The 15,416-nt window shown below is 52.0% G+C and overlaps 1 protein-coding gene across 4 annotated transcripts; it reads left to right on the top strand.

The window, feature by feature from the left end:
* The first annotated feature begins 2,895 nt into the window (after window positions 1-2,895).
* PCDH8 (protocadherin 8) lies at window positions 2,896-7,194 on the top strand. 4 transcript variants are annotated; one of them, XM_066313351.1, is made up of 3 exons: window positions 2,896-5,230; window positions 5,508-5,715; window positions 6,163-7,194. In XM_066313351.1, the coding sequence occupies exons 1-3, from the start codon at window positions 2,960-2,962 to the stop codon at window positions 6,534-6,536; spliced, it is 2,853 nt and encodes a 950-aa protein (XP_066169448.1). In that variant the 5' UTR covers window positions 2,896-2,959; the 3' UTR covers window positions 6,537-7,194. The 4 variants fall into 4 exon arrangements, with proteins under 4 accessions (XP_066169448.1, XP_066169447.1, XP_066169446.1 ...); XM_066313350.1 differs by having other exon boundaries at window positions 5,505-5,715; XM_066313349.1 differs by having other exon boundaries at window positions 2,896-5,371.
* The last annotated feature ends 8,222 nt before the right edge of the window (window positions 7,195-15,416 follow it).

Genomic DNA, 15,416 nt, shown 5'->3' with positions numbered 1-15,416 from the left:
AATTATTAAAACAACCTTGCAACAGCTCCAGAGAAACCACCAGTGCCTCAGATTCAAAGGAAAGGCTGTGGTGTGAGAATCCCCATTAGAAACAATACGCACAGTTTGCAAGAACATATGTCCCCGCATGGAGCAATCAACCAATCTGGGCTGTTTAACCACAATATTTCAAAGAAGTGCTTTTAATGCAGCTGATCCGTATGTTTATTTTGAGCTGTAAAACAGGATTCTTCACTAGCCTTTCAGAACATTTCTGTGGTGGACTCTATTGGGAAGAAGGCAGAGAGACTGATACATTGGGGTTTTTTAAAAATCAAAGTCAGGACAGCAGAAAAAGAACCCAAGCAGGCAGAAAGTGCATTTGAACTCTAAGACAAAATACACACACACACACATACACACACACACACACACACACACACACAAAAAAAAAAAAAAAAAAAAAAAAAAAAAAAAAAAAAAAAAAAAAAAAAAAAAAAAGCATGTGGAGCTAGACCCCACTGCCCCACTGTGTCATTCTTAAAAATGGGTTTGGAGAGAAAGCATGTGAGAGCAGGACCGGGGACCGGGTGGATGGGAAAGGAGAAGGATTTCCAAACCTCCCCTTCTGATTCAGATACTTGAGCACACATTGAAAATACAGCCCTTTTCACCTTTTCTCCTGCAAAATGCGTGGGAGGTGAACACAGGTCCTGGTTTATCGATTGATTGGCTTTTTTGTAAAGAATCCTCGCGGAATAAAAAAGCTCCTCGCCGAATAGCCATGCCTTTGCAGGGAGGGGGAGGTGGGGGGAAAGGTCTGGTCTCCTTCCCTGCTCGATCTAATCCTAATTAAAAATAAATTACATGCTGTATGGAACTTGAAATGGCAAAGATAATCCTGTTACACACGAGGGGCCGCCCCGCTGCCCACTGCCCGCTCCCGACCAGCGGCCCCGTTCCCAGGCAGCCCGATCCCAGTCTCTACACCTCGGAGCTGTGCCCGGTGCGGACCCCGGCCCGGCTCTGGGCGGCTCGGCCCGAACGCTCCCCGCCCCGCCGGGCGGCCGCCTGCGGAGCTCCCGCGGGCAGGAGAAAAGAGCTCCGTGAAGGTTTGTTCGTATGGAAACCGCGCCTTCGGGGAGCTTTTGTTGGCGGCGGAGCGTGCCCCCCTCCCCGCGCCCCCGGAGCCAGGGCCGAGGCGCGATTTAAATCCCATTTCCATAAGCCGGCGCTGCGGGCAGCCCGCCGCCCCCCGCTCGCGTGCCGCCCCGCGCATCCCGCACCCCCGGAATGGAGACCCCGGGATGCTACAGCGCTCCGTGCGCCCGGCCCAGCGCCTTGAGCCCAGCGTTTCAAAGGAAACCGGCGCGGGGTTGGACCGGACAGCTTTCTGTTTGTCACTCTCTTGCTTAGAAATTCATCTCTTGGGCTCCCTGAGACGTGGGGAGAGGAGGGGAGAGAGGAGAGAAGGACATGAGGTTTCCCGGAGAAGCAGGACCCTCGGGACCTCCGTCTTCCTCCCCGTCAGGTCTTCTCCCTGCGGGCCAGGGCCGGCAGCCGCCCTCCCCACGGCTGCTGAGGCACTGCGGGGCTGGGAGGCTGCAGCGGGCTCCGCGCAGGGCCTCGGTGCCTTGCGGGGCAGATGGTTTCGTTCCCCCCGGTTCGTGCCAGGTTTCAGCCTCATGCTGTTATTTTGTTCTTCTGGAACGAGACTGGTGTTGCTTCCCAGAGAGGCCCTATTAGGACAAAAAGAAAATCCTGTGAATAGGCGTAACAGGGCACCAGGAGGGATAGGTCTTAAATGTATTTTAATATGAGCAGGGCATTGTGTGTAATTCAGCGCTCATCATCGTTTAGTCAAAGAGTTATGGCAGTGATTGGGAATGAATAGAGGGACATAATGGATACATGTGGCGTTTGCTCATTATATTCAACTTAGTCCAACTCCTCTGTGGAAACTGTTCAACTTTCTCTCCCTTTAGCCTGTCATAGTGAAATAATACAGACATTGGTTCCTCGAATGGGATAGCCTGCCATGCTATTATATTTCTACAGCTAACGAGGGCTTCATAAGCCTTTGATACAGCCTGATCTTTGAAACCTTTCCAAATCTCCTCAAGCTTATGCTAAATCCTATTTGGAACTTTTTTTTTTCTTTTTTTCCTCCTCGCCTGCTAGTGCCCCAGGCTTAAGAAACCCGGGCGGTGACATGCATACTAAAGCATGCGGGGACACCTCCTGAAAGGCGACTTACGGCGCTGATCACAGGCTCTCACGCGAGTGACACACCACTCCGGGCGCAGCTGAATGCCGCCCCCGCCGCCCCCCCGCACCCCGCTAATGCGCGCCCGCCCCGCGCCCCCGCGGCACGCCGCGACACAGCGCGACATGCCGCGACACAGCGAGACATGCCACGGCACGGCGCGACATGCCACGGCACGGCACCTGTCCCGACTTGTTGACAGCATTAACAAACCCCACCGCGCACCGCACTCCGTGCTCCCCGCGCCAGCTCCGCTGCCGCGCCTCCGGAGAGAGGGACGAGACGGGAGGGGAGGAAAGGGGGGGGGGGGGGAAATGGAAATAAATAAACGGGGGAAAGAAATAGCGACGGTGCGGGGGAAGGGGGGAATAAAAGGGGGAGGGGGGTGGAAAAGAAAACCGGCAGACCCCGCAGAGTTAGAGAAAACAAAGGCGAGCGCCCCGCGACCCCGCTCCCGGCCCGGCCCGGGGAGCGCCGGGGGCCGCCCGCCGCCCGCGCCGCGCCGCCTCCCATTGGCTGCGCCGCCCGCTCATTTGCATAGCGCCGTCTATGAAAGGCGGCGCGGCGGCGCGGGGGCCGCAGACGGCGGCGCAGCGATCGCGGTGCGACCCGCCCGGCCCCGCGCACGTCCCGCCCGGCCCCGCGCACGTCCCGCCCGGCCCCGCGCACGTCCCGCCCGCACCGCGCCGTCGGGCTGAGCCCCGCGCCGCTGCCATGAGCCCCCTGCGGCTGCTAGCTGCCGCCTGCCTGCTGGCCCTGTCCCGCTGCAAGACGGTGAGGTATCGCACCGACGAGGAGGGCGCGCCGGGCACGGTGATCGGTACTCTCGCCGACGAGATGCCGGTGAAGGCGCCGGGGGAGATGAGCTTTCGCCTGATGCGGCAGTTCAGCAACAGTTCGCTGGTGCGGGTGCGGGAGGAGGACGGGCAGCTGAGCATCGGTGAAGCGGGGCTGGACCGGGAGCGGCTGTGCGGCCAAGCCCCTCAGTGTGTCCTGGCCTTCGACGTGGTGAGCTGCTGGCGGGAGCGCTACCGCCTGGTGCACGTGGAGCTGGAGGTGCGTGACATAAATGACAATGCACCGCGCTTCCCCCATGCCCAGATGGCGCTGGAGGTGTCGGAGAGTGCTGCACCCGGCACTCGCCTCCCGCTGGAGGTGGCTGTGGATGAGGACGTGGGCTCCAACTCCATCCAGAGCTTCCAGGTCTCCCTCAACAGCCACTTCGGTGTGGAGGCACAGACACGGGCAGATGGGGCACGCTGTGCCGACCTTGTCCTGCTCCAGGAACTGGACCGTGAGCGCCAGCCCTCCTACACCCTGGAGCTGGTGGCCAAGGATGGTGGCAGTCCTGCACGCTCAGGCACAGCGACTGTGCATGTCCGCGTCCTCGATGCCAATGACAACAGTCCAACCTTTGCCCAGAGCTCAGTCACGGTGGAGTTGCCCGAGGATGCACCGCCCGGCTCCCTGCTGCTCGATCTGGATGCTGCCGACCCCGATGAGGGCCCCAATGGTGAGGTGGTCTATGCCTTCAGCAGCCAGGTGCCCCCTGAGGCACGGCGGCTCTTCCGCCTCGATCCGCGCTCGGGCCACCTCACCCTGGAGGCTGCCGTGGACTACGAGCGCACCCGCACCTACGAGCTGGACGTGCGTGCCCAGGACCGCGGCGCCAGCCCCCGTGCTGCCACCTGCACCGTCGTCGTGCGCCTCACCGACGTCAACGACAACGCTCCGCGCATCAGCATCAGTGCCCTCCGTGGCGCCGCCAGTGCTGCCGGCGTGGCCTACGTCAGCGAGGCGGCAGCCAGTGAGAGCTTCGTGGCCCTCGTCAGCGCCACAGACCGCGACTCGGGCGCCAACGGGCAGGTGCGCTGCAGCCTCCGTGGCCATGACCACTTCGCCTTGCAGCGAGCCTACGAGGACAGCTACATGATCGTCACCACGGCGGCACTGGACCGCGAGCGCATCCCTGAGTACAACCTCACCGTGGTGGCTGAGGACCTGGGCTCGCCGCCCTTCAAGACTGTCCGCCAGTACACAGTGCGGGTGAGCGATGAGAATGACAACGCGCCGCTCTTCGCCAAGCCTCTCTACGAGGTGGCTGTGCCCGAGAACAACCCCCCGGGCGCCTATATCACCACGGTGGTGGCTCGTGACCCTGATCTTGGCCACAATGGTAAGGTCACCTACCGGCTCCTGGAGACACAGGTCATGGGGGCCCCCATCTCCACCTACGTCTCGGTGGACCCCGCCACCGGGGCCATCTACGCCCTCAGGACATTCAACTATGAGATCCTCAAGCAGTTGGACCTGAGGATTCAGGCCACTGATGGTGGCTCCCCACAGCTCTCCAGCAGCACAGTTGTCAAAGTGAGAATGGTGGACCAGAACGACAACCCTCCCGTCATCATCCACCCAGTGCTCACCAACGGGACTGTGGAAATTGGTGTGTCCAGCAAGACCTCCCGTGACTCCATGGTGGCCCAAATAAAAGCTCGAGATGCAGATGATGGGGCCAATGCTGAGCTCACCTTTGCCTTCCTGGAAGAGTCCCAGCAGGACCTTTTCACCATCAACCCAAGTACTGGGGACATTGTGCTGAGGGGTGACCTCTCTGAAGAGCTGGGACAGCTATTCAAGGTCATCCTCACTGTGACAGACAATGGCAGACCTCCCCTGGCCACAACTGCCACAGTCAACTTCCTGGTGACTGCCACTGCTCCATCCAGTATCCAAGACATAGCCAAGCCCAGCTCCTGGGAAGGAAAGACTTTGCAGTGGGACATCCCTCTGATCGTGATCATTGTCCTGGCAGGCAGCTGCACCCTCCTCCTGGTGGCTATCATCACCATCGCCACCACCTGCAACAAGCGCAAGAAGGGGAGCAACATCAAAAACAACACTGCCTTGAAGGACCAAATAGATATCTCCCACCTGGAGAAAGGCCATCAGGAGGAGGGCAGCCAGAGGGGGAACATGTTTGAGGTACGAACCTTTCCCAGCAAAACCTCTTTCACCAGCCCTGACCCCTCTCCAGCTGCTGAAGAGATCTCCACCACTGAGAGCGGCAGTGACAACACTTGCCTCTACGAGGGCCAGAAGAGGCTGAGGGGACAGAGTGGGGAGGTAAGGTCCCACCACAGGGACGTGGGGCAAAGGGTGGGGGGTGTCTTGGAGGATGTGAATTGCAGAGGTGCAGTTAAATGAACCTTTCACCACTTCCCTCTCTCATGTCTCCTTTGATTTTCCTCCCCACCAGCAGGGTTTTGCTGCCACTCCGAGCTACAACAAAGAGCCTGCTCCCCCCGTGGCCATTTGGAAGGGACACTCCTTCAACACTATCTCCGGCCGGGAGGCAGAGAAGTTCAGTGGCAAAGACAGCGGCAAAGGCGACAGTGATTTTAACGACAGCGACTCGGATATCAGTGGAGATGCCCTGAAGAAAGATCTTATCACACACATGCAGAATGGTAAGGGCTCTGCCCCTGCTCCCACTGGACCTCAGACAGGAAGATGGGTGGATGGGGCGGCGGATGAAGGGACCCATCCGTGGGGCACAGTGATCAGGTGGGGCAGCTGGGAGGGGAAGCCAGACACTGCATGGCACAAACTGCCCATTTCCTTGTAGCAGATGTTGGTTCCTCTCTGTGCAGAGAGCCCAGCACAAATTAGCATATGCTGGAAAGTGCTGTAGGATTGGATTTTCTTCCCCCAAAAAAAAGGTTCCCTTAAAGTTAGAACTGCGAGGAGTGTCCCTAACAAAACATTACCTAACCAAACATGGGGTTTTGTTGTGCTGTAAAGCATCGCCTCCCCACTCCTACTGTCATGCAGTGAATCATCCTGTGACTGGTAACTCTGAGGATTGTGACCGGTGTGGATTTATTCCTGCAGTAACGACAGGTTTCTCTCTCTAGGTCTGTGGGCATGCACTGCTGAATGCAAGATCCTGGGGCACTCCGACCGCTGCTGGAGCCCCTCTTGTGGCCGAGCCAACCCTCACCCCTCTCCACATCCTTCAGCACCCCTCTCCACCTTCTGCAAGAGCACGTCCTTGCCCAGGGATCCCCTTCGCAGGGACAACTTTTATCAAGCCCAACTGCCGAAAACAGTCGGGCTTCAGAGCGTCTATGAGAAGGTGCTGCACAGGGACTTTGACCGGACGATCACGCTCCTCTCCCCGCCTCGCCCTGCACGGCTCCCTGACCTTCAGGAGATCGGGGTGCCCCTTTTCCCGGCCCCCTCAACCAGATACCTGGGTCCCCAGACCGAGACGACTGAGAAGGCGTAGCCCAGCGTGCTCCCCTTCAAGTGTACCCCTCCCTGCGCACACAACTAGGTCACTCCCGAGAGCCTTTAAGTTATTGACCAGATCCAGTGTCGTTATGTGTAAATATGCAAGATGTGCCTTAAAAATGAAGTGGTTTGGGAAAGATTTCCAATCAGATCAGTACTGTTTGATATTTGCAAACAAAAAAAAATTGTTTGTAGTTAATGTAATTTTTATGAAATGTGCAGTATTTAAATTTCTTTTCATGTTTTCTACATTGGGGTTTTTTTCTTTTGCTTTTGGTTTACCCATGGCCTGCCATTTTTTTGTAGTGTTTTTAACCTGTACATTGTGTAATGTAATGTTTGTACATAATGAAAATGTTATATTTTTATATAATAAATACTTAAAAATGGGAATTCTTGCCAAAGGAGCTGTCTGAAAGACACAGTAATAACAATTAATAATAATAATATCCTGAATATGTAGAATCTTGTAAGGGAAATTCCTCTTTCACGGTATAATAATAACCTAAGCAACCCAGTGTACTGAGAAGTTTGCCTTGCCAAATGTGACTTGTATTTCTTGAGTCTGTGGTCAACTTAAGTGTTATTTAATTGCCTTTGGTTCCTGTAATCTGTATCACTGATCAACACTAATAAAGGTTTTGTGATGTTCAGAGGGTTCTGTACGTGGATTTTACGCTTCAGAGCATAGAGGTCTTCACAGGTCAACAAAAGTATTTTGTGCTGGGAAATGCAGTGGGAAGGAGGTACTTTTAGCTTTGCCCAGTGTTGGTCTCTGGCACTACCCCTGGAGGTTTAGCTCTAAAGCTTTTAGTGCTGGGTGGGAGGGAGGCTTGGGTGACAGAGCCAGCTTGTCACTGCCTGGTCTGAGCTCTTCCAGCTCTATCTTTCACGGGCAAGGAGTGGTGTCATTTTAGTGAAGCAAGTGAAGCTCCGTACATCAGTGGAAATGTTCGTGCTGTGCCGATGTCTTTGCATCAGCAGCCGCCTGAGCACTTTGCTTCCTCTTCTGGCTGAGACATTGAGTCAGGCTCTAGGGGTGTGTGCTCAAATGCTTACCCCTTGTTCAAGCAGCTTTACTGAAGGACACTAGCTTGTGTGTGTGTGTACATATATTTATACATGGAGGGAAAAGTGCATAAAACAGGAATTGTTTTATATTGACATTTTCTATGATACATATTTCTCTTCTCCCTGAAATGACTGTCCTGGAAAAAAAAATCATACAGAGCTTTGAAATTCCTTCCTATTGGGGTTTCAAGCTAAAAGCAGATCTCAAATCCTTCAGCTGAAATCAGGTATAGAACAGCATTTAATGAAACACACTGAAGCATGAACATTTCTTTCAGTGTTCAAAAAAATGCTTACACTAGAAGTAACACTTCTACTGGAGTTTTAATATTTGATTGAAATTTTCCAAAAGGGAGAACTGCTCCTTATGTGGACTACATAATTTCACATTTTATACAAATCAATAATCCAAAAATCTGTACATGGCAAATCTTTGGGGTTTTATCATGAATTTTTTAACTTTTTATCTAATTAGTATGGTACATATATATAGAATATGACTCACCAAGGAAATATAAAACCTTCATAGATATAAATGAGGCTGTATTTGGCTTTGTGTCTCAAAATATAAGTAGAAAACATTATCTCACCTGTATATCCCTTAACCAACAAAAATCCCCTTTCTCCCTCGACTTCCAGCTTTCTCAAGCCCATGTAGCAAGAGTGGCAGAACCCAACCAAGTTTTTATGCACATCGGGTCTGAGTTTCAACTGAGGCTTCAAAAAAGCCATGGTGTAAGGATTTGTATTGCAAAGAGTTTCAGAGATTGTACTTGAAGGGAGTTTAAATCAGGCTGATGCAAGACTCAATTGGAAAGCTATGTTTGTGATACATCTCCGATGGTCAGGAAAACAGGTGAGCATTTCTGGGGGGTTCCTCTAAAGTCTGGTAATAAAAATCATGATGCATTTCATGAACTCAGAGGGTCATCTTGGTTAAATTTAGGGCTGAAGTTGTGGCTGAAGGACGGGTGCTGAGAAGGAAAGCTGGTAGCCTCCCTTCTGGCTAATCACCAGTGATGCAGAGCAGCAACGCCTGCATGGAAAGTAATTAGTCATAACTGAACTCAGGAAGGGAAAGGCTCTCTGTCAAAAAAAGCAGGACTGTCTGATAAGCTGGTTCTTCCTCACCTAGTTTAAAAGCCTGGGTTCCAACACCTTCACAGCAAGTCCCTAGGCTCCCCTGGCAGGGCCAACAGGACGTAGCCACAGACAGAGGATGGTTCATCACAATGGGGTTTGGCATCAAATTCGTATTGTTTCCTTCAATAGAGCATGTGCCCTTCTGTGAGTGTATTGATGGTCCTCACTGCCTGATCAGGAGTTTGGGCCCCCCAATGCAAGGCAACCTTGAAATGGTGGGAAAATAAAGTCAGTTGATCCTGTTCCCAAAACAGCTTTCAGCAGTAAGCAGCTACAGTCTCACTGGGGTTTGGGATCTGGCTGTTCTGGCATCCCACATGCTGTAAAATGTGGGATTTTTGTATTAAATACCCCTTAGTATGTAAATCTGAGCCCGTCATTTCACAGGGACTCTCTGGTTAGTGGAAAGATACAGATTTCTTCCAAGAGCTTCTCATCTTGCCCAGGCCAGGCAGTGGGGACTGTTCAGGTGCATCACTGAAGCTCCTCATCTCTACTTTTCTTGTAAGGGCAAGGGGCAGCAGTCTAGACTCCTGTAACTTTTAGATGCCTAAAATTAGATGAGGGAAGTCTCCAAGCTCCATCAGAGAAGAGCACACACCACCCGAAGTGCAGCTGAATGCAGAGGGGAGCCCAAGGCTTAGCTTCTGGGCTAAGTCCTTTGGATCAAACATTTGCTCCATTGACATTATTTCATTCTGTATGTCCTAGTTTTTTATTTTAGTTTTTGATTATCATAACTGAGATTTTTTGCTAACACACTTCAGAAATTAATGCAGCAGTCTTATCAGTTAAATTCCATTTATTTGCCAAGCATGGTGTGACATCAGCCCTATTTCACATGATGAGACGGTATGACCACAGAGCCTCTTGCCCACAAAGAGCTCCCTTCTCCTCTCTGCCTTTCCCTGGCTCAGAGGGCAGAGGTGGGGAGGAGGTGCCAAGACAGGAGGCAGCCCTGCTTCACTGAGCCACCATTAATTCCATGGCCCAAACTGGCTACAGTAGCAGGACATCACAAAACCACTGGCACTAAGCTTGAGCCTGCTCCTGCTGAAATCTCTGGTAGTCACTTACAATGAAGCCAAGCACCCTCGACACCCTACACAATCACTGGGGAGAAACAGACACTTTTAGGACATGAAACATAGAAGTGGGTAATTCCTTCACAGCCATTAAGACATAGCTGCAGTATGTCTCCTGAGTGCCCCATTGATATTCTGGGACTGTGGGCTTGCATCTGACACCCTGGAGACCTTGGCCAGGCCTCCAAATCTGCTTTAACTCTCAATAATTTAAATTAATTTCCCAAAAATCCAGTCTCTTTCACCCATGACAGTAATGGGTAAGTGATCTCTCTGTATCTATCTTGACTCGTGAACTTTTTTCATCTGATTTTCCACCCATGTTCTGCTGAGGACAGAGAGTGAGTGAGAATGGGGTGGGGGTCTGGCTGCTGACCAAGGCCTACCCATCAAACACACCAAGGAGACAAGATCCCAGGGATGCCTTCTCTGGTGCTTCAGCCAAAAAATTAGTCAAATTCCCACTGACCTGCTCTTCTGTCCTGTGCCACTTGAATACCTTCAAAGATGATTTTTGTATTGAGATATGTGATGGAGTCAAACATCACTGAGGCACCTGATTCTGGCTCCTGCAGTGCATGCTGTAGGTGCAGGACTCCTCCTGAAACAGGCTGGCAGCACTCGGGCTTGTAAGTGGACATGGCTGTGATGTGACTTCTGGGGTGGTGACTTAATCCTGTGTCCTCAACACATGCAAGACATGTTGAAAATGTATCAGATAATGCTGTCTGGACCAGATCCTGAAGGCAGAGAGACACCAGGTGGGGTGTAGCTGAAGATTCAGACAGATGTGACTTCTGTGGCCATTGTGTAGGGTCTACATGAATGAGAGGCCTCTGCACTCCTGTGGCAGACAAGGAAGGCTGGTCAGGGGGGTGTCTAAGGGGGCCGGCATCTCACAGTAGGCACCTGCATTCTCTTTTCACAATTGCTCTCTAGTCTCTCATAGCCATGTTCACTGCCTCACCATTGTAAACAACAGCAGAATAAGCACCTGCCCTAAACACAGGCATGGATCTTGTGCATATAGAAATTCAGGTGAGTGTACTGTCACCTAAGGGGATGGGCCATCCTCTCCTGCTCCAGCTTCATTTTTCCCCGACTCCTTTGACAGCACCACCACAGGAAATTCATCTCCTCATGGACAGATGCACCAAAGTAACAAAATCAGGTATACTGCTACACATTTAGCTCATCCAGATGTCCAGCAAATGTTAGGAAGGGCGCAGAGAGAGGAGAGAGCCCCGGGGCCTGGAAAGAAGATAGGACTGTGGTTTTGAGCAGCAGCCAACAAAGTAGATCAGCCTGTATGTAATGTAAAACCTCTGGAGGTTTCTAATCGATTTCAAGGTTGGTCAAGGAGAAAACATTGCCTTTTGGATAATTTGAAGGCTTAGCATCATTAGTGGTAATGCCTCTTCAACTGTCACCTAGCCCAAATTTAGCTTGAAGGGTGTGAACTAGTAACCGGAGAGAAGTTGTTACTTCCACCATATATACCAAGGTGTTCTAGTACTCCTTTTTTAAATGGATGGTTAGAAGAAGCTCCCTGGAGTTGGGTTTCCCCCTCAGCAGTGATACAGATCCCTCCTGCTGGACACACAAAGCTGATTTCACACTCCTGCCCATGATGCCCATGGAAAGGAAGCAAATGGCCACCAATCTGAGAAAAGCAATTACTTATCCTGGGTATGAGAAGCCAAGTGAGTTCATTCAGTTGATTATTATTAATTAATAATTTTTATTATTATAAACTATAAAATAATTTTTTAATTATTTTTGAGTGGGCATTAGCATCCTTAGAGTCACAAGCATGAGCACTCAGCATGCAGCAGGCAAACCCCACTTGCCTGTCAGCTCCTGCTGACAGTGGAGGAGTGGATGTGTGGCTGGCTGGCTGCTGTGCCTAGAGGGTACTTTTTGAGTAAGGAGGACCCACCAGCCCCACATCTGAGGTAAGGAAGCAATCTTGTGTGGTGCTATAGTCAAATGCATTTGCTAAAGAATGCAGAGGTATTTGTGGCAACTTCATCTTTCAGAGTTGAAAACTGTTCCAAGTTGTGCACCTTTGCCTTAAGTGATGTCGGATGAATGTCCTGGAGGCCAGAAGTGGAGACTGCCTCCTACCCATTCTCCGAAATGGATGGCCCAGTGTTGGGTGACAGGAATTGCATTTGTCCCAGCAGGTGGGTGCTGGGCAGCCCCATCTTTGCAGCCCAGCTGCCAGGACCTTTCACGCTCCCTGACTGCTGGCTGCAACCTTCTGCCACGGCGATGAGTCCTGAGTTCTGAGTCCCGAGTCCCTCAGGATGGGGCAACTCACTGAAGAACAACCAGCCCAAAGGTCCCTGCAGACAAGTTCTCCTTTTTTCCCACAGGTTAATGCTCTGTGTAGAAATACTCCTTTGTGGTTAAAGCAACATGTCTTTGGAATAACTTAAATATGCTCCTGCAAGAAGAGGGGAGTTTTGCAGGGTGTCAGCAGAGGTCATGATGATAGAGAGCTCAGAGGGACAGAGAGACACAAAAAGAAGAAGAAAGGGCAACAACTTCCTCCCTTCACCTGGAAAATTCTTCTCCCACTCACAGTGAGAAGACAAAAAAATCAAGGAGTTTGGGAAGACAGGAGAAAAGGACCCACATGATGGGGGACTAAGCTGTCTAGAGGCTGCAAACACATGAAGGTTTGAGAAGATGATCCCCAGTTAAATAAGCAATTTCATTATGTACAGAGGATCCTTGGCTTAATTCATCCTCTTTTTCCATGCAAAACATGTCCACTGGACTTGGAAGAAATTCAAGAACCTTGACTTTCCGAAAGTCCTACAGCAGACACTAAGAGCAGGTCCAGTGGACAACTAGCTGGAGAATGGCATGAAGAGGCACCTCCGCAAATCAAGATCTCAACATTGCTTTTGTCTACAAATTTCCTGCCTGAACCTCTGCATGTGAGACAACAGTATGCAGTGTATTTGGGGTGTGTGACCCCTAAGCGAGAGCATTCCATTCCCAGCTCTCTGCTGCAGCTCCTAGAAAATAATTCACCAAGGTCTCCTCTCTCCCTAGAGTTTAATTTCACTTCTGTACCAAAGACTTTCCTCCTCCTTCCCTCCTTTGGGGGCTAGATGACTTCAGAAACGAGATCCAGCCAGGGCTGGCAGCCTGCTGTGACCTTTGCCTGTTGGAGTAATGTACAATAACAAGAGACCCGAGATAGTTCTGAACACGCAGCTTGGCAGGATGTTAATTAAAACAGAGTAACACTACCTCTACCCTTTGCAAGGCCAGAGCTGAGAACATTTTATGAGCCTCTAGGAGGTAAAGGAACATGTTCAAGGCTATGCCACATATCTGTGAGAGAGCTGGGAGTAAATCCAAGTGCGTTTTGTTTACATATCAGCATACAACCTGACAAATGCAATGAATCCAGGACAAGACCAGATGGATGCACCAGAGACCAGTGGCATGAGAAGGTAGAAAAAAATTTCTTCCAGTCACTTCACTTGAAAGAGAAAGAGAGTCTTGCCTCCGTCCTCTCTCACCCACACCAGCAGCAAGCCATCACTGTCCAAATCGCCTTTGTAAAAGTCCCCACGGTCCCTCGGTCCCCTGTCAGACGATAACAAAGAGGTTCAGTCTGTCGATTCCAAATTCATAGCTCCTTTGGGCCCCAGGATGGCCGGGGTACCTCTTTGTTTTACCACCCTGGCATGACCTGGGTTTTCTTAGCAGTTATTTATTTTTATTTATTTAACTGTGTAAATTGATTATCCATGTAACAACTTTAATCAATTATCTGTGGCAAACAACTTCTCTGCAACTTAATTTGCAAAGTTCCTCCCTGACCTAGCAATATCTTATTGCATCATATAAGAGCTTAACTTTGAAATGGCAACACATTTCATTAAAAATAACTAATAGCTGCAGGGTTTAAAGATGTAAATGTTAATTTTCTTAATGAGAAAAAAAAGGGCATGCAGACTCTACCTGTCTATATTCATTATACTGTGTCCACATGGGATGACTCACATTTGCAAAACTCAGGTTTAATTAACATGCTTATTTTTACAATGATATTTCTCATTATAATAAATTAAATGTTTAAACAGCCAGTGCAAACATTTTGATCCAAGACAAAAATGCTTGCACAGTGCTAGCTTAAGCATTTAATTTATTATAATCCTTTCCATAACAAATGCCTTAGAAGTTGATTTCTTCGCTGTGAAAGGCTATTAGTATTATTTCCTCTGGTAACGTTTAACCCAAGACAATCAGAAGTGTAAGGCGTGAACGGAACGGGGCTGGAAGGGATGATGCCGGATGCGATAGCGAGGGAACCCGCCCCGGCCGCAGCGGCGCCGGAGCCCGCAGCGAGTGCCAGCCCCGCACGGAGCTGCGCCGGGCACCCGCGCTGCCACCGGCAGCCCACGCATGAACCCGTCATCCCCGGGCACCCAGGGCCCAGAGCGCGTTCGGGACCCGAGGGCGTTTACCCCATCCCCGCCATTCAGCGCCCCGCCGGCGCGCCGGGGCGGGCGGTGTGTCCGGACAGGAGCCTCCAGCCGCCGCCTGTAGAAGCCCCGCTCCCGCGCGTCCCGAGTCCCGGCGGGCCCGGGGCCGCTCCCGGGGCGCTGCCGGCGGGCCCCGCCAGGGGGCGGTGCGGGCCCGGGCCCGCGCTGGGGCCGGCGGGGGCCGTGTGCGACCGGCCGGGCGCCGCCACAGCCCCCCGCCCGGAAAGCCGGGAGGCAGCGGCATGAGCTGAAATCGTCCTGTCTGGTGCGAGCCAGGAGCTCCCTGGTGACGGAGCTCTTGTCCCTTCGGGGTTCCCAGCCTGGTGCGGGGCAGGAGGCTCAGCCCTGAGCTCGGCCCTTGCTCCGGGCTGCGGAGCGAGCGCCTCTGCTCTGGGACGGGCCGCGGGAGCCGCGCGTCCTCAGCCTGCACAAGGGAGCGCTCCGGGGTGGCCTTGCAGCACCTTCTGATGGCCCCGACAGCCCTTCTAAAGGGGCTCCAAGACAGCTGGGGAGGGACTTCTGACAAGGACGTGTAGCGGCAGCACAAGCGGGAATGGCTTTAAACTGAAAGGGGCTGGACACGGATTATACAGTAGGAAGAAATGAGGGTGGTGAGGCGCTGGAACAGGTTGCCCATAGAGGTCGTAGATCCCCCGTCCCCTGAAGCAGGTCAGGTTGGATGGAGCTCTGAGCAACCTGGTCTAGAGGAAGGTATTCCTTACCATGGCAGGAGAGTTGGAACCAGATGATCTTTAAAGTCCCTTCCAACCCCAACCATTTTATGATTCTGTGGTTTCTAAAATGCTTCTGACCCGGCTCCTGCATGGCCAGCGTCCTGGGAGCAAGCTGGGTCAGGGAATGTGTCCTCCTCCCCTGGGTGTAAATTCACCAAGGGCAGTACTATTCCCCCAGCAGATGCCAGCTGTCTGGGCTCTGTCAGCTCCCACGAGGGAGTGGGACTGGGACACGAGGCCCTGTGAGAAGTAGGGAAAGCAGACTATGACAGGGCAGAACAGGGACTCTCCTGGGGCGTGGGAAGGAGCAGTGGGGGTTGCTCAGCCTGGC

The sequence above is a fragment of the Sylvia atricapilla genome, chromosome 2 (genome assembly GCF_009819655.1).
Source record: "Sylvia atricapilla isolate bSylAtr1 chromosome 2, bSylAtr1.pri, whole genome shotgun sequence".
Lineage (NCBI taxonomy): Eukaryota > Metazoa > Chordata > Aves > Passeriformes > Sylviidae > Sylvia > Sylvia atricapilla.
Note: the sequence above shows the minus strand (reverse complement) of the source record. Positions and strands in the feature narration are given on the sequence as shown.